Source organism: Cervus canadensis, chromosome 21 (genome assembly GCF_019320065.1).
Source record: "Cervus canadensis isolate Bull #8, Minnesota chromosome 21, ASM1932006v1, whole genome shotgun sequence".
In the NCBI taxonomy this organism is placed as follows: Eukaryota; Metazoa; Chordata; class Mammalia; order Artiodactyla; family Cervidae; genus Cervus; species Cervus canadensis.
In genome coordinates, this window is record NC_057406.1 from 209,151 (window position 1) to 229,239 (window position 20,089).

General features: G+C 40.4%; 1 protein-coding gene across 2 annotated transcripts in view; it reads left to right on the top strand.

The window, feature by feature from the left end:
* SYCE3 (synaptonemal complex central element protein 3) overlaps nt 1-20,089 on the top strand; it is a 29,249-nt gene that overhangs the window by 5,374 nt on the left and 3,786 nt on the right. For both annotated transcript variants that reach the window (XM_043440547.1, XM_043440548.1), the window contains exon 2: nt 4,426-4,534. In XM_043440547.1, the coding sequence (XP_043296482.1) occupies nt 4,426-4,534 (109 nt within the window). The remainder of the gene's footprint in view (nt 1-4,425; nt 4,535-20,089) is intronic.

Sequence of the window (20,089 nt, forward strand, 5' to 3'; positions counted from 1 at the left end):
ATTTTGGAACCCAAGAAAATAAAGTCTCTCACTGTTTCCATTATTTCCCCATGAAGTGATGGGACCAGATGCCATGATCTTAGTTTTCTGAATGTTGAGTTTTAAGCCAACTTTTTCACTCTCCTCTTTCACTTTCATCAAAAGGCTCTTTAGTTCTTCTTTGCTTTATGCCATACGGGTGGTGTCATCTGAGTATCTGAGCTTATTGATATTTCTCCCAACAATCTTGATTCTAGCTTGTGCTTCCTCCAGCCTGCATTTCACATGATGTACTCTGCATATGAGTTAAATAAGCAGGGTGACAATATACAGCCTTGACATACTCCTTTTCCTATTTGGAACCAGTCCTGTTGCTTCCTGACCTGCATACAGGTTTCTCAAGAGGCAGGTCAGGTGGTCTGGTATTCCCATCTCTTTCTGAATATTCCACAGTTTATTGTGATCCACAGTCAGAGGCTTTGGCATAGTCAATAAAGCAGAAATAGATGTTTTTCTGGAACTCTCTTGCTTTTTTTATGATCCAGCGGATGTTGGCAACTTGATCTTTGGTTCCTCGGCCTTTTCTAAAACCAGCTTGAACATCTGCAAGTTCACGGTTCACATACTGCTGAAGCCTGGCTTGGAGAATTTTGAGCCTTCCTTTACTAGTGTGTGAGATGAGTACAATTGGGCAGTAGTTTGAGCATTCTTTGGCATTGACTTTCTTTGGTATTGGAATGAAAACTGACCTTTTCCAGTCCTATGGCCAGTGCTGGGTTTTCCATATTTGCTGGCATATTGAGTGCAGCACTTTCACAGCGTCATCTTTCAGAATTTGAAAGAGCTCAACTGGAATTCCATCACCTCCACTAGCTTTGTTTGTAGTAATGCTTCCTAAGGCCCACTTGACTTCTCATTCCAGGATGTCTGGCTCTGGGTGAATGAGCACACCATCATGGTTATCTGGGTCATGAGGATCTTTTTTGTGCAGTTCTTCTGTGTATCCTTGCCACCTCTTCTTAATATCTTCTGCTTCTGTTCGGTCCATACCATTTCTGTCCTTTATTGAGCCCATCTTTGCATGAAACGTTCCCTTGGTATCTCTAATTTTCTTGAAAAGGTCTCTAGTCTTTCCCATTCTATTGTTTTCCTCCATTTCTTTGCATGGATCACTGAGGAAGGCTTTCTTATCTCTCCTTGCTATTCTTTGGAACTCTGTATTCAAATGGGAATATCTTTCCTTTTCTCCTTTGCCTGTAACTTCTCTTTTCTCATTTTCTCAGCTACTTGTAAGGCCTCCTCAGACAACCATCTCTCACCTCCATTATTCCAATGACCTCCTCCTAACTGGTCTCCCTGCCTCCACCCATGTGCATATAAACTGTTCTCAGTCTAGAGATTTATTAACATGTAAATCAGATTATCAACCTCCAGACCCCCATCTCACTCAAAGAAAAAGCCAAAGTCTTGGCCTATAAGGCCCACCTCAATTTTGCCTCACCATTTTTTTTTATGTTTTCTACTGCTATTCACTTCACTCTGTCTATTCCAACTATACCACCCTAGCTGCTCTTCCTCCCACTCATCCAGCAGGCTCCTAGCTCAGGGCCTCTGTTTTTACTAGTTGTTCTGCCTGGGATGCCCTTTCCCAACATATCTGTGTGACTCATCGTCCTCTCACTTCCTCCAGGAACCACTTGAGGAAAGCCTTCCCCCCACACTTACCTAAAGAACAGTCACGTCTCTATGCATATTCTCTCCCACCTTCCATTTCTGGTTGACTTTTTTTCTTTAGTACTTATCCCTCCTTTATTTCACTTATTAATCTTGTTTATTGTTTCTTCTCCTCACTAGAATATAAATTCCATGAGACCAAGGATTTTAAAGTTTTGCTCAGCGCTTTATCTTCAGAATCTAAAATAATGTTCTATAGATAACTGTTGAATGTATGGATAAAATAATATTAGTGAAACTTTATAACTTAATGATTTGAGCAAGCAGTCCACACAACTTAGATATGAATTATGTCATTACCTGTTTCTTTACTTTCATGTAGGTTTTTGTAACCACCCACATGATAGAATTATTTCATTCTGTTTTGTACTTAATTAGCTGTTTTGTAAGAAAACTGTGGAAATTTTTTAACTTTCCAGAGTTTTGTGTTAGCTTCATAGATAGTTTTTCATTACATCTCTTGTAAATACACAACTCTTATAAATTTTAAATAATATCTCATTAAATATTGGATCTCTTAAGGCTTTCAGTTATTTGGTCACATCTTGGAACCAGATGAGAATAGTGGCAGTGAGGAGTTAGATTATGAAGGATCTTATATCTATAGTAAAGAGAGAAATAGGAGCTATTGAAGGATTTCAAGCAATGTGACAAGTTAGTTTTGCATGTTAAGAAAGGTCACTCTGGGGGTGAATTGGAAAATAGATTGGACATGAGGAAGCTGCAAGCAGGGAGACCAGTTACAGTTCTAGGACAATAGTCCAAATGAAAGATGAAGAGAGCCTGTACCATTAGGTCCAAGCTTTATATTTTCAGCTCTAACCTATCTCCTGAACTCCAGGCTGTTGTATTCAACTGCCTATTTGTACCTCCAATTGGAGGCCTGGCTTCCCTCATAGCTTAGTCGGTAAAGAATCTGCCTGCAATGCAAGAGACCCGGGTTTGATTCCTGGGTTGGGAAGATCCCCTGGAGAAGGATATGCCAATCTACTCCAGTATTCTTGCCTGGAAAATCCCATGGACAGAGGAGCCTGGCGGGCTATAGTCCATGGGCTCGCAAGAGTTGGACACGACTTAGCAACTAAACCACCAATAGGCATCCCATAGTAGTAACATGTTCGAAATAGAGCACCTGGAAATTCCCTGATGGGCCAACAGTTAAGACTCTGTACCCCCTCTACAAGGGGCATGGGTTCATTTCCTGATTGAGGCACTAAGATCCCACACGCAGCACTGTGCAGCAGCTCCCCCTCAAAAAAATAGAGCACCTGGTTTACCTTCTAATCTGCTCCTCTCCTGGTCTTCCCCATTTCCATTAACAACACCACCATCTATCAAGCTGTTCTCTTCAAAATTAGGGATCATTTTAATTTCTCTCTTCCCATCACTTGCCCCTGCAAACCTTGACATAAGTCCTCTACCCAATTCTGTTGGCTCATCTTCCACAACATAACCAGAACACTTCACTTCTCAATATTGATAGTATCACTGAAGTCCAAGTGCTGTCATCTCTAGACCACTTTAGTGCTCTCTTGACTAATAGATCTTCCCACTCTTTCCTCCTCTCAATCTCCTGCAGCAGTCCGTTTGCCAGACAGCAGCTGAAGTCTGCTGTTACCTTAAAACATCATCACATGATCCCCAGCTTCCTCAATCTCCAGTGGCTTTTCCTCACTCTCAAAATAAAAGCAAAATTCTTGACTACTTAGTTGATTTCATGTCCTATCACTCTTCTCCACAGCCCCATTCTTTATTCCTTAAAACACACCAGGGCGGCTCTCACCTTTTCTTGAGCCATTCCCTCTGTCTAGAACTCTTCCCCTCGATCTTCAGAAGACAACTCCTTTTTATCTTTCAAGTGGCAGCTCAAATGTCACTACATTAGAAAGGACTTCTCTGACTTTACAGGCCAAAGCGTCACTCCTCTGAAAAAGTCTTCTTTATTACACCATCCTTTTTATTTTCTTTGTAGCAGTGACCACAAACTCAAGGTAGCTTTATGAATCTGTTAACTTGGCTATTTTCAGTCTCTCCCCCTAGAATGGAAACTCCATGACGGCATCCAGTCTGTTTGAATCCTCAGATACACTACAGTGTCCCCATAACCATAGCAGATGTCTGGCACTTAGTAGATACCCAGTAAAGCTGTAATCAATGGTGTATAATGAAGTGGACCTCTATTAAAGCAGCAGCCTTGGAGACCAGAAGGAAGGCACTGATAGAAGAGACTTCAAAGAGCTGGATCAGGCTATGATCTCCACAAGAGCAGGGTTCAGTTCCGTGGTGGCTTTCAAGCACAATCCTTTCTGACCCATAGATGATTTAATGTTTATTCCATGAAAAAATGAAATTGGTGAGTTTTAGTGACCCCTTAGGTCAGGAAGGGGCTTCGCTTGTGGCTCAGACAGTAAAGAATCCACCTGCAAAGGAGGAGACCAGGGTTCAATCCCTGGGTCTGGAAGATCCCCTGGAGAAGGGAATGGATACCCACTCCGGAATTCTTGCCTGGAGAATTCTATGGACAGAGGAGCCTGGTAGGCTACAGTCCATGGGGTTGGAAAGAGTCAGATACAACTAACTCTTTAGGTCAGGAAGATAAGAGGAGTTAAAGACAACATAAATTTTCTGGCTTGGGTACCCAGCTGTGAGTAGTGGAGCTAGAATTGAAGCATGGATCTGTCTCACTGCATCTTCTTTCTGTGCACTTCCTAGATGGCTGATTCTGACCCTGGGGAAAGAAACTATGACAACATGCTGAAAATGCTGTCAGACCTGAATAAAGACTTGGAAAAGCTGTTGGAAGAGATGGAAAAAATCTCAGGTAGGATGTTTTCCCAGGCAGGGTACCGTCCTCCTTTCCAAGAGCTCAAATCCTCCTTATACTTCCAAGCTCAAATCAAGTACCTCCTCAATCAAGTCTTCCCTAACTACTTTTCAACTTATTCACCATGTGACTACTTGATTTTATACTAACCACTGAATATTGCCTTGAATTGTTTTCTGATTATTTTTGTGTGTTTGCATCTTGTTTCAGCAAATGGACTATTATCTTCTTGAGGGCAGAAATAGTAACTTTTGTAACTGGGCACACAGTACCATGAAGAACTAGTAAAGTGTTAGTCTCTCAGTCGTGTCTGACTCTCTGTGACACCATGGACTGTAGCCCGCCAGGCTCCTCTGTCCATGGGGTTTCTTGGGCAAGAGTACTGGAGTGGATTGCCATTTCCTTCTCCAGAAACAGCAATAGAATTGAACTAATTTCTCCATTTTTGGAAAAGAATGTTAGTCTGTTATTTTATTTAACATGTTTCCACTAAGCAGTAATTAGCAGTTGTAGTGATACAATTATAATTTCTTTAATTTTTTCTTTACCAGTTCGGAATATAAATAATTCTTAAAATTGTGTGATCCTGTTTTACTTAGAGAAAGTCACAATGTGAAACAAATTTTAGAATGCCCAAATACTCTACTTAAATGAAAACAAACTATTTTTAAAGACATTATTAGTTTTTAAGTAATCTCCATTTATTACAAGTCTTCAGAACATTTCTACTTAAAAATGTTCTCAATTTTGTGCCCACATACTTGAAAGTTTTATATATACCTTTTTAAAAAGTTCTAGAATTCATTTTCCACTATAAATTGTTTGAGTCCTTCAATCTAATTAAATATTCTCTTATTTAACACCATTTACTGAGCACATATATGTACTTTTCTAAAACTACGAAGTTGAATAAAGATGCTCCTTCTTGAGAAGTAAATAGGGACCAGAAACAGACATGAAGATAACTAATTATATTTAAACATATAAGTTTAAAGCACATTTTAACTTTATGGTAAAATAAAGCTATAATCTGGCAAATGCTAATCATGATGTACACCAAGTACTGGGGAAGGAGCAGAGAAGGAGAGGCAGGCTTCTTGGGAAGGCAAGTGAGGCTTTGAACAAAGCAGAGCATTAGAGATGGAGTAGGGATTGAACAGATGAGGTCAGTCCTGTGAGCAGAGAAGAGGAGCTGTCCAGGAAAAGAAATAGCCAAGACTGTGTGCCTGTGAGGGAAAGATTGGCATAGTCAAGAAGTCAGAGTAGCGCATGAGATTCACAACATAGAAGGCCAAAAAAGAAGAGGCTGAAAGGTGGACAGAAATGTCTCTAATGCAATGCCAAGTTAAAGAGGCTTACCTTTCTTATGTAAGTGATAGGGAGCCATTTGGAATTTCGAGGAAGTCAGTTGCCTTTTAGAAAGATAGCTCTGGTAACAGTGTGAGAGATGGTTCAGAAAGGAAAGACTGGAGCAGGAAGGCCAATTAGGCAGGTTTTCCAGAACTAAAGGCTGAAAAGGAGCTGGCCTTAACACAAGCTTGACACTGAAAACAAGAAGAAAATAGCTGATTTCTGTGATAGAATGTCTTATTGATTTGTAAGAGCTTTTTCTGTATTAAGACTCTTAGGTACTTGTTCAAAATTGTAGGAAACATTTTTTCCAGTTTGTCATTTTCCTTTAATTTTGTATATGAAGCTTCAGTGAGCAGAAGTCTTACATAGTAAAAATGTATTGATATTTTCCTTTCTGATTTATTCCCATTGCTTCAATGCTTAGAAAATCCTTCCCTAGTTCAAGATCAATGAAACAGTCACATATTTTCCTCTACTTCATGGTTTTAGTGGGTTTTTTTTTAAACATTTAATTCTAAATATCTGGTATGCCAAAGGAACCAAGCTTGTACTGCATTTTTATTTAGATTCACTGGAATCTCTCTTTTAGGCAAATATTCCAACAATAATTAAGGTGATAGGTAAGTAAGTTATTCAGTTCAGTTCAGTTCAGTCGCTCAGTCATGTCCGACTTTTTGTGACCCCATGGACTGCAGCACACCAGGCTTCCCTGTCCATCACCAACTCCTGAAGCTTGCTCAAACTCATGTCCATCGAGTTGGTGATGCCATCCAACCATCTCATCCTCTGTCATCCCCTTCTCCTCCTGCCTTCAGTCTTTCTCAGCATCAGGGTCTTTTCCAGTGAGTCGGTTCTTTGCATCTGGTGGCCAAAGTATTGGAGTTTCAGTTTCTGTATCAGTCCTTCCAATGAATAGTCAGGACTGATTTCCTTTAGGATGGACTGGTTGGATCTCCTTGCAGTCCAAGGGACTCTCAAGAGTCTTCTCCAACACCACAGTTCAAAAGCATCAATTTTTCAATGCTCAGCTTTCTTTGTGGTCCAACTCTCACATCTATATGTGACTACTGGAAAAACCATAGCTTTGACTAGATGGGCCTTTGTTAGCAAAATAAAATAATGTCTCTGCTTTTTAATATGCTGTCTATGTTGGTCATAGCTTTTCTTCCAAGGAGCAAGCATCTTTTAATTTCATGGCTGCAGTCACCATCTGCAGCAATTCTGAAGCCCACTGTTTCCATTGTTTCCCCATCTATTTGCCATGAAGTGATGGGACCGGCCGCCATGATCTTTGTTTTTTGAGTGTTGAGTTTTAAGCCAGTTTTTTCACTCTCCTCTTTCACCTTCATCAAAAGGCTCTTTAGTTCCTCTTTCTGCCATAAGGGTGGTGTCATCTGCATATCTGAGGTTATTGATATTTCTCCCTGCAGTCTTGACTCCAGCTTGTGCTTCATCCAGCCCAGCATTTCGCATGATGTACTCTGCATAGAAGTTAAATAAGCAGAGTGACCATATACAGCCTTGACGTACTCCTTTCCCAATTTGGAGCCAGTCTGTTGTTCCGTATTCAGTTCTAACTTTGCTTCTTGACCTGGATACAGATTTCTCAGGAGGCAGGTAAGGTGGTCTGGTATTCCCAGCTCTTTAAGAATTTTATACAGTTTGTTCTTATCCACACAAAGGCTTTGGCTTAAGTTATTAAGTGATAATAATTAAGTTGATATTACTAAGGTAATCATGTTGTATTAAAAAACAAATGCTCTCTCACCTTAGAGATGAGGTTGACAGGTATTTATATTGAAACAAGTCACAGAAAAAACTTAGCTTTGATGATTTTTAAAATTTGTCTTTGAAATTTTCTAAGTAAAAACTGAAATTGTTTGATACATTCAGCTATTGAATTCAAGCAGCTGCACATCTTGGAAGGCTTTTGTACTTTCTTTCTCACAGAAATGAAACAAATATAGCCTGCATCTACTTGGCATGAATGAGGTTTCTATTGTGCATGATTCCACATCCCCTCCCTTTGGTGCTTTTCCACATCAACATTCCTTGAACTGGTATAAGGTCCATTATTTTCCCTTTAGGTTATTCTTTCCTTCATTTTAGTTGCACATATTTTCCTCTTTTTATAATCCTATTTTTATATAAATATTCTGCACATCTGTCTAATTTGGGGGGCAATCAAATCTTATAAAAACTTTCTGTAACAATTTATCAGCTGATAAAGGTATGTTTTTATCAACATATAAGCAACCACAGATTAAATAGTATTAAAATGTTTTATAAAGTTTACCTTTTGTAGTTTCTTTTTTTTTTCCATTTATTTTTATTAGTTGGAGGCTAATTACTTTACAGTATTGTAGTGGTTTTTGCCATACATTGACATGAATCAGCCATGGATTTACATGTATTCCCCATCCCGATCCCCCCTCCCACCTCCCTCTCCACCCGATCCCTGTGGGTCTTCCCAGTGCACCAGCCCCGAGCACTTGTCTCATGCATCCAACCTGGGCTGGTGATCTGTTTCACCCTTGATAATATACATGTTTCGATGCTGTTCCCTCTAAATATCCCACCCTCGCCTTCTCCCACAGAGTCCAAAATTCTGTTCTGTACATCTGTGTCTCTTTTTCTGTTTTGCATATAGGGTTATCGTTACCATCTTTCTAAATTCCATATATATGCGTTAGTATACTGTATTGATCTTTATCTTTCTGGCTTACTTCACTCTGTATAATGGGCTCCAGTTTCATCCTTTTATAGTTTCTTAAAGTCAATAATTTATCCTTGGGCCCATGGATTCAAATCTAATAGTTGAGAACACTAAAATATTTTTCTACCTGAAGCGTAAGCAACAGAGCTATTTTGTCATAGTGTCCCTAGGACAGGTTAAGACAAATATTGTTGAAAGAAGTAACATGATTTTAGACCAGGATGTATCTCACAACCTTACCCTTTAGGTTAAATTTAAAATGAAGCCCAACACGTAAGTCTTTAGCCTCTGTTGCCCCTGGGAAGGCTCTTGCCCAATTTTTCCAGTGACCACACAGGCCGAGTAAAACCACCAGAGAAGCAATCCTCAATTACCGAAAGCACAAACGAGCAAATAAATGTAAATGTGCACATTTGCATAAATACATATGCTATATGCATATTCTAAACAATGTTAAAAAGCCAAATCCTCTTGACTTCAAGGCTTAAAGTTTCTCTTTTTGTTCTCTTTAAGTCAAATCATGACCTAGGATAAATTTCCCAGTACAAATTTAGCTGTACGCCTTATGAGAGTGAGCCCTGAGAATGTATAAAATTTCTCAGGTAGGAGGAGAGATTCTAACTTGGTTTCTCACCTTTGCCCTAAATCTATCCCATCCTGTCCTATTAGTTGAGAAGTGATTTCTTTATTACTCATGAAGTTTTTTACATACAGTAGGGCAGAGATAGCTAACCTGTTTTATAATATGTTAGGTTTTTGGTTTATCACACTAGTTTCATTATTATTAATCAGTAAGTTCCCCCTTCATTATTCTTTCTTTTTTTTCCCTTTTCTCACTTGTTTGTTCTCCAGATAAATAATTGATTCATTTAATATTTTATTTGGAATTGTGTTAAACCTATACACTAATATGGAAAGAATGATATCTTTTTAAAAAATACTTCTTTGGCTGAGTCAGGCTGTAGTTGCGGCATGCAGGGTCTGTCATTGTGACACATAGGCTCTTCCCTGTGGCCTGAGGGCTCTCTAGTTGGGTGGCCCATGGGCTCCAGAGCACACAGGCTCCAGTAGTTGCGGCTCAAGGGTTCAGTTGCCTTGCAGCATGTGGAATCTTAATTCCCTGACCAGAGATTGAACCTGTATCTCCTGCATTGGAAGAAGGATCCTTAACCACCGGATGACCAGGAAAGTCCTGAATAAGACGTTTTAACATTAAGCATTCTCAGGTAGGCTTCCCTTGTGACTCAACTGGTAAAGAATCTGCCCGCAATGCGGGAGACCTGGGTTCAGTCCCTGGGTTGGGAAGATCCCCTGGAGAAGGGAAAGTCTACCCACTCCAGTATTCTGGCCTGGAGAATTCCGTGGACTGTATAGTCCATGGGGTCGCAAAGAGTCAGACATGACTGAGCGACCTTTCACTTCACTTCACTTCACTTCATTCTCAGGTAGAAATGTGGTATTTCTCCCTAATTATTCAAATATTCTTTAACATGTCTCGAAGGATTTTGCAATATTTTTCTCCAGATTTCTTGCCTTCAAGTTTTATTTTTCTAGTTTTATTGAGATATAATTGATGTGTAATATTGTATACATTTAGGTTGTATAATGTACGAGGTACCAGGGGATATGTTTATTTGTTCAAACAACAAAAACACATCTGTAGCAGCACTTGCGATTGGTGTCAACTCCTGACTGAGTTTACACAAATCCACTGTCATTCTCTCTAAGATTTGTCTTCTGTCCAGGCCAGATAGGCAAGTGGAATGAAACTGTGGTGGGAACTACCTCCTGTGTCTTTCAAGTTGTTAATTGCAGTAATAATCTCTGCAGTCCCTTCAGGAGTGCAGTGTGGCTTTTAGTTTACTACTTTCACAGGTAGAGGCAGTTCTAGTCATCTCCACTTGGTCTTTTCTGCCAAATAACCCTCACTCTGTGGATTAGGGAATAAATGTGGGGATTCTCCCAGTTGTTGAGTATGTATATTTCAATTATGCATCCTGGAACTGGGGAAATTACCACAATATGGGTTCAGAAACCCACTAAGCCCACTGTGAGCTAGAACTCCATTGATAACGGGACCTCCATAAGCCCCTCTGCTGACTGGTGAATCACTATGCTGGTAGCAATGTTTTCGGTCCCCAGGAATTTGTGTCAGTTCAGAGCCAGTATCTAGTAATCCCCAGAAGATCTGGTTACTTCCCCTTCCCCAGAGTGCAGTCTTTAGCCATACTATTGTGGCGTCCCTGTTCCAGAAGCTGATGATCACGTAAAGAAGAAAAATAACTGAGCAAGTAGTTACAACGGATTTTGATAAGTGTTAAAATGAAAGGCAAAGGAGAAAAGGAAAGAAATATCCATTTGAATGCAGAGTTCCAAAGAATAGCTAGGAGAGATAAGAAAGCCTTCCTCAGTGATCCATGCAAAGAAATGGAGGAAAACAATAGAATGGGAAAGACTAGAGCCCTCTTCAAGAAAATTAGAGATACCAAGGGAACATTTCATGCAAAGATGGGCTCAATAAAGGACAGAAATGGTATGGACCGAACAGAAGCAGAAGATATTAAGAAGAGGTGGCAAGGATACACAGAAGAACTATACAAAAAAGATCCTCATGACCCAGATAACCATGATGGTGTGCTCACTCCTGGAGCCGGACATCCTGGAATGAGAAGTCAAGTGGGCCTTAGGAACCATCGCTACGAACAAAGCTAGTGGAGGTGATGGAATTCCAGTTGAGCTATTTCAAATCCTAAATGATGATGCTGTGAAAGTGCTGCACTCAATATGCCAGCAAATTTGGAAAACTCAGCAGTGACCACAGGACTGGAAAAGGTCAGTACTTATTCCAATCCCAAAGAAGGACAATGCCAAAGAATGTTCAAACTATTGCACAATTACACTCATCTCACATGCTAGCAAAGTAAGGCTCAAAATTCTCCAAGCCAGGCTTCAACAGTACATGAACTGTGAACTTCCGGATGTTCAAGCAGTATTTAGAAAAGGCAGAGAAACCAGAGATCAAATTTCTAACATCTGCTGGATCATAGAAAAAGCAAGAGAATTCCAGAGAAACATCTACTTCTGCTTTGTTAATTACACTAAAGCCTTTGACTGTGTAGATCACAACAAACTGTGGAAAATTCTTCAAGAGATGACCAGACCACCTTACCTGCCTCCTGAGAAATCTGTGTGCAGGCCAAGAAGCAACAGTTAGAGCCAGACGTGGAACAAAAGACTGGTTCCAAATTGGGAAAGGAGTACGTCAAGTCTGTATCTTGTCACCCTGCTTCGCAGAGTATATCATGCAAAATGCCGGGCTGGATGAAGTGCAAGCTGAAGTCAGGACTGTAGGGAGAAATATCAATAAGCTCAGATAAGCAGATGACACAACCCTTATGGCAGAACGCAAAGAGGAACTAAAGAGCCTCTTGATGAAAGTGAAAGAAGAGAGCGAAAAAGCTGGCTTAAGACTCAGCATTCTAAAAAAGAAGATCATGGCATCTGGCCCCATCACTTCATGGCAAATAGATGGGGAAACAATGGAAACATTGAGAGACTTTATTTTCATTTTTTTTTCTTTTCCCAAACATTTTATTTTATTTTAGTTATTTATTTTAGTTGGAGGCTAATTACTTTACAATATTGTAGTGGTTTTTGCCAAACATTGACATGAATCAGCTACAGGCCCACATGTGTTCCCCATCCAGAACTCCCCTCCCACCTCCCTCCCCGTCCCATCCCCCAGGGTCATCCCAGTGCACCAGCCCTGAGCACCCTGTCTCATGCTTCAAACCTGGACCAGCAATCTGCTTCATATATGATAATATACACATTTCAATGCTACCTTCTCAAATCATCCCACCCTCACCTTCTCCCACAGAGTTTAAAGACTGTTCTTTACATCTGTGTCTCTTTTGCTATCTCACATATAGGGTCATCATTACCGTCTTTCTAAATTCCATATATATGTGTTAGTATACTGTATTGGTGTTTTTCTTTCTGACTTACTTCACTCTGTGTAATAGGCTCCAGTTTCACCCACCTCATTAGAACTGATTCAAATGCATTCTTTTTAATGGCTGAGTAATATTCCATTGTGTATATGTACCACAGCTTTCTTATCCATTCATCTGCCGATGGACATCTAGGTAGCTTCCATGTCCTGGCTATTATAAACAGTGCTGCCATGAACACTGGGGTACACGTGGACAGACTTTATTTTCTTGGGCTCCGAAATCACTACAGATGGTGACTGCAGCCATGAAATTAAAAGACTCTTGCTCCTTGGAAGAATACCTATGACCAACATAGACAGCATATTAAAAAGCAGAGACATTACTTTGCCAACAAAGGCCTGTCTAGTCAAAGCTGTGGTTTGTCCAGTAGTCATGTATGGATGTGAGAGTTGGACCACAAAGAAAGCTGAACATCAAAGAACTGATGCTTTTGAACTGTGGTGTTGGAGAAGACTCTTGAGAGTCCCTTGGACTGCAAGGAGATCCAACCAGTCCATCCTAAAGGAAATCAGTCCTGACTATTCATTGGAAGGACTGATACAGAAACTGAAACTCCAACACTTTGGCCACCTGATGCGAAGAACTGACCCATTGGAAAAGACCCTGATGCCGGGAAAGAGTGAAGGCAGGAGGAGAAGGGGATGACAGAGGATGAGATGGTTGGATAGCATCACCAACTCGATGGACATGAGTTTGAGCAAGCTTCAGGAGTTGGTGATGGACAGGGAAGCCTGGCGTGCTGCAGTCCATGGGGTCGCAAAGAGTCAGACACCACTGAGCAACTGAACTGAACTGAAGGCTGAATAATCTACATGGTGCTCTAGGTAGCCAAAGGTGGAACCTAATTTGATATAAAAAGCCAAGAAAGGCCTCCTAGAGTAAATTCTTCTCAACTAAGACTAAACTATGAGCGTGAGTTAGCTGAATGGAAGAGCAAAGGAGAAAACTGAAGAGTTTCTGAATACAGAAATAAGAGCAGGTTTAAAAGGAGATGGGGAAGAGTGAGTTCAGTTATGGATAATGCTGAGTTGGGAGTGCCAGATTTATATAGAGGTGGCGATGTTCTATGCACTGTCAAAATATAATCACAGAGTCAGTGTAAATGGTATAATGTGAGATGGTTGGATGGTATCACTGACATGAGTTTGAGCAAGAGTTTGAGAACATGAACAAGAACAGGAGTTTGAGCAAACTCTGGGAGATAGTGAAGGACAGGGAAGCCTGGCGTGCTACAGTTCACAGGGCCACAAAGAGTCAGACGACTTAGCGACTGAACACAATCACCAATATAAATTGGTATGGCCATTATGAAAAACAGCTTGGAGGTTTCTCAAAATATTAAAAATAGAACTACCATATAATCAACAGCTCCTCTTCTGGATATATATCCAGGAAATGAAGGAAATGAAATCAGTATCTCAAAGAGATATCTTCATTTCCATGTTCATTGCAGCTTTATTCACAAATAGCTGAAGTATGGACACTACCTAGGTGTCTGTTGACAGGTGGCGGTATAAAGAAAATGTGACACATTTACATACACACCAGTGGAATGTTCTTCAACCTTAAAAAGAAGGAAATCCTGTCATTTGTGACAACATGGATGATGAATCTGGAGGACATCTTACTAAGTGGAATAAATAAAAGTGTATAGGAAGATCCCCTGGAGGAGGAAATGGCAACCCACCCAAGTGTTCTTGCCTGGAGAATCCCATGGTTAGAGGAGCCTAGTGGGCTGCAGTCCACAGGGTTGAAAAGAGCCAGACATGTCTGTACATGCACACACACACACTCAGTGGTGTATAATACATACATAATTTTGTGCCACCAGCAGCTCCATCTAGTTCTGAAACAGAACAGAACCCTATAGCCCCCGGTATGTCCTCAGCCTGCTTTTTGTCTATGGAAAAACTTTAGCCAAAGAATAAGTATAATCAGAGAGGAACATGCAGAAACAAAGGAAAAGAGCCAAAGGAGACCAAATAATAATAATGTGCTCACTGAGCACGGTCAAAGACTCTTACTTCCTCCTCATAGACTTCCTTGGCGGCTCAGACAGTAAAGAATCTGCCTACAGTTCAGGAGACCTGGGTTTGATCCCTTCCCCTTCCAGGGGAAGATCCCCGGGAGAAGGGAACAGTTACCCACTCCAGTATTCTGGCCTGGAGAATTCCATGGACAGAGGAACCTGCCAAGCTACAGTCCATGGGGTCGGAAAGAGTTGGACATGACTGAGCGACTTTCACTTTCATGAGCTATAGATAATGTTCTGAGCCATATCCTGTGAGCTGCCTTACAGTTACTGAAACCCCCTCCAGGTGGAAGAAGTTAACTACACGATGACCAGACTGTAGCCACAACATAAGCTGCCTCAATTCCAATAATTGACCTCAAAAAATGGAGACAAACGGACCCTGAAACTGAAGATTAACTATGCCTAAAACAACCAAGATGATGCTGGTCAGATTACCGATGCCCAATTTCAAGATGACTGTTGGAGCTGACTGTAATTTTTTTGTGCAGGTAGCTCTCTGTGTCAATAAAAGCTCTTGCCCACTGACTGTCAGTCAGGAGGCGTTGGCCTTTGGACAGATGTCTGCCCTCCCCCCTCCCTGGATGCTGACATCCAGAATAATACAAACTTCCCTTCCCACCAACTTGGCCTCTTTACTGGCTTTTGGGCAGCTAGCAGCCAGACTGCAGTTTCAGTAACAGTTCCACAACATTTTCATCACCCAAAAAAGATACTTTTTACCTGTTAAGCAATCACTCCCATACCTCTCTGTTCACAACCCCTGGCAACACCAATCTGTTTCCAGTCTTTGTGGATTTACCTATTCTGGATATTTCATTTAAAAGAATCATATAATATGTAGCATTTTGTTTCTGGCTTCTTTTACCTAACATAGTTATTTTCAAGGTTTACCCATATCGTAGCATATATGAGTACTGTATTCCTTTATATGGCTAAATAATATTTCATGTAATCATCCACTGATGTATATTGAAGTTGTGTCCTAACTATTTAACTGTTGGGCTTTCTAGGTGGTGCTAGTGCCAATGCAGGAGAAATGAGAGACATGGGTTCAATCCCTGGGTCGGGGAGATTCCCTGGAGGAGGGTGTGGCAGCCCACTCCAGTGTTCTTGCCTGAAGAATCCCATGGACAGAGGAGCCTGGTGGGCTACAGTCCATGGGGTCACAGAGAGTCGGACACAACTGAAGCAACTTAGCACAACACGCGTTTAACTATTGTGAATAGTGCCACTATAAACATTTCTATACAGTATTTGTTTGAGTGCCCATTCTCTATTGTTTGAGATACTATCTAGGAGTGGAATTGCTAGGTATGGTAATTCTATGTTTAGCTTTCTGAAGAATCTCAAACTGTTTTACACAATGGTGCCTCATTTTACACTCCCACCAGCAATGTACAAGTTTCTAATTTCTCCACATCCTCAGCAACACTTGTTATTTTCCAGGTTTTTTTGTTGTTGCTGCTGGATTTCTTTTATTGATTTGAAGTAGTTTCTTGTATAGTCTAGACATTAACTCATTATCAATTTTCAGTTCAGCTCAGTTCAGTCGCTCAGTCATGTCTGACTCTTTGCGACCCCATGAATCACAGCACACCAGGCCTCCCTGTCCATCACCAACTCCTGGAGTTTACTCAAACTCATGTCCATCGGGTCAGTGATGCCATCCAGCCATCTCATCCTCTGTCGTCCCCTTCTCCTCCTGCCCCCAATCTCTCCCAGCATCAGGGTCTTTTTAGGATTGTACAATTCTTCTATCATTTGTGTGAAAAATTTGTCCGTGTTGTCCTTAGTTGAAAAAAATATTTTGATTAAAAACAAGTTCACCAGGACTTTCCAGGTGATCCAGTGGTTAGGAATCCGCCTTCCAGTGCAGGGATGCAGGTTTGATCCCTAGTCAGAGCAACTAAGCCCATGAGTCACAAACAGAGCACCCACGTGCCCCAACTGCTGAGGCCTGCAGGCTCTGGAGCCCGTGTGCCACAGTGAAAGCACCTGTGACCCAACAAAGATCCCGAGTGCCACAGCTGCAATGCAGTGCAGCCAAATAAAGAAATGTATTTAAACTATTAAAAAACTAATTCACCAATATTTTACCTGATGATCTGTAATTTTTAAGAAGTCCCTAGGTCACAGATAATCTGCTAAATTTTTATCTGTAAATGTTATTTTATTTTTCATATTTGTCTTTAATTCATAGGGCATATACTTCTCTTTTTCACTGATTTTTGGTATTATTTTCATCATATACTAAATTCCATATACACTGAGGTCTATCTCTGAATTTAATTTCTTCCATTGGTCTATTGTCTGTACCACACTATTTTTTAAAAAATTATGCTTTAGGGAATTCCCTGGAGGTCCACTGGTTAAGACTCTGCATGTTCACTGCCGAGCATGTGGGTTCAATCCCTTGTCAGGGAACTAAGATCCCACAAGCTGCACAGCACAGCTAAATTAATTGATTGATTAAGTTGAATAGGGCTTTATAGGATGTCTTGATATCTAATAGGGCATATTTCCTCCTTTTAACTGCTGTCTTTTTAAAAGTGACTTGACTATTGGACCTTATTCTTTCATATACACTTTTATAATTTACAAATACTGATAGTTTTATTTCTTATCTTACACCTTTTATTTCTTTTAAATTCTTAAACTCCATTTACCAGCATCTTCAATACCAGCAATATTATTAGAGGCAGCCTTGTTTGATTACCAAAGGAATTTATCCACAGTTTCCCCATTAAGTATAACATTTGCTGTAAGTTTTTGATATATTACCTTTACTAGGTCAAAATGTCTCCTTCTGTTCCTAATTTGTTAGAGTTTTTATTTTCTAAAATCACAGGTAATAGGTATTAAATTTTGCTAACTGCTTTTTTGTATTAACTGAGATATTACTATGATTTCCTCCTTTTATCCAGTTCAGTTCAGTTGCTAAGTCATGTCTGACTCTTTGTGACCCCATGAACCGCAGCACGCCAGGCCTCCCTGTCCATCACCAACTCCCAGAGTTTACCCAAACTCATGTCCATTGAGTTGGTGATGCCATCCAACCACCTCATCCTCTGTTGTCCCCATCTCCGCCTGCCCTCAGTCTTTCCCAGCATCAAGATCTTTTCAAATGAATCAGCTCTTCACACCAAGTGGCCAAAGTATTGGAGTTTCAGCTTCAACATCAGTCCTTCCAATGAACACCCAGGACTGATCTCCTTTAGGATGGACTGGTTGGGTCTCCTTGCAGTCCAAGGGACTCTCAAGAGTCTTCTCCAACACCACAGTTCAAAAGCATCCGTTCTTCTGCGCTCAGCTTTCTTTATAGTCCAACGCTCACATCCATACATGACTACTGGAAAAACCATAGCCCTAACTAGACGGACCTTTGCTGGCAAAGTAATGTCTCTGCTTTTTAATATGCTGTCTAGGTTGATCATAACTTTCCTTCCAAGGAGTAAGCGTCTTTTAATTTCATGGCTGCAATCTTTTATTACTTTTTATTACTGTGTTTATTGCTTTTTATTACTGTGTTTAATTAAGCTGATTGATTTTCTGATAATCAACTATCCTTGAATTTCTTTAAAAAATTCTACTTGATCATAACATGTTATTTTAACATATTGTTAAATTTTGTTAAATTATATTTAGGATTTTCTGTTTAGTTTCATGTGAGACAGACCTATAATTTTTTTAATATAATCTTTTGTTTTAAAATAAACCAGCTTAGGGAAAATTATGTTTTTATTTTTGCTTATCTCTATTATCAGGTTTTCCAGTGTAACTGAAATGCATTTATCAAATGCTTTTCTTAAAAAGTCATACAGTCAGCCTACCAGTCTTCCCTCTTTTTCTAATTTCTGAAATTACTTATATCAGATAAGAATTAACTGTTCTTCAAAGTTCAGTAGAATCCATCTGAAAAGCCATCTGGGACCTGAGGTTTGAGAAGGTAGGCCTTCACTATTCACATTTTGAAACGCTGACCCTTTTATTTGCCTGTGACGTGAGTTAGCCTGTGGGCTCTCTTCCTCCCTTTACTGCCTAGCTTGACGGGCCTTAGCGTTCCTGTTTTCTGCTCTTACCTCTTGGGCTGTCAGAATAAATCTGCTTATTGCCTCCCTCATTAGTCCTCCCCTCTCCTACACAGATTTTGGAATACTTTATCTTCATCCTTTACTGAACCCTGTTTCTAGGTGCACATCTTGACCATTTAAAAAAAATTTCTGTGTGAGGACCTGAGCCTTCATACCAGGTTGTCGTCAGAGTACATGGGTGAACCCTGACTAGCCTCTCAAAATGTCTGTCCCTCCAGAGATAGGACTAGACTACATATCTCTTCAAGAAAATTAGAGGTACCAAGGGAACACTTCATGCAAATATGGGCATAATAAAGGACAGAGATGGTATGGACCTAACAGAAGCAGAAGATATTAAGAAGAGGTGGCAAGAATACACAAGAACTATATAAAAAAGATCCTCATGACCCAGATAACCACAATGGTGTGGTCACTCACCTAGAGCCAGCCATCCTGGAATGAGAAGTCAAGTGGGGCTTAGGAAGCATCACTAAAAACAAAGCTAGTGGAGGTAATGAAATTCCAGTTGAGCTATTTCAAATTCTAAAAGATGATGCTATTAAAGTGCTGCACTCATATGCCAGCAAATTTGGAAAACTCAGCAGTGACCACAGAACTGGAAAAGGTCAGTTTTCATTCCAATCCCAAAGAAAGGCAATGCTAAAGAATGTTCAAACTACCACACAACTGCGCTCATGTCATACGCTAGCGAAGTAATGTTCAAAATTCTCCATGCTGGGCTTCAACAGTACATGAACTGAGAACCTCCAGCTGTTCAAGCTGGATTTAGAAAAAGGCAGAGGAACCAGAGATCAAATTGCCAACAATGTTGGATCATACAAAAAGCAAGAGAATTCCAAAAAAATGTCTATTTCTGCTGTATTGACTATGCCAAAGCCTTTGACTGTGTGGATCACAACAAACTGTGGAACATTCTTCCAGAGATGGGAATACCAGATCATCTTACCTGCCTCCTGAGAAACCTGTATGCAGGTCAAGAAGCAACAGTTAGAACCGGACATGGAACAACAGACTGGTTCCAAATTGGGAAAGGAGTACGACAAGGCTGCATATTGTCACCCTTCTTATTTAACTTCTATGCAGAGTACATCATGCTGGGGTGGATGAAGCACAAGCTGGAATCAAGAATGCTGGGAGAAATATCAATAACCTCAGATATGCAGATAACACCACCCTTATGGCAGAAAACAAAGAGGAACTAAAGAGCCTCTTGATGAAAGTGAAAGAGGAGGAGAGTGAAAAAGCTGGCTTAAAACTCAGCATTCAAATAACTAAAATCATAGCATCCAGTCCCATCACTTCATGGCAAATAGATGAGGAAACAGTGGAAACAGTGAC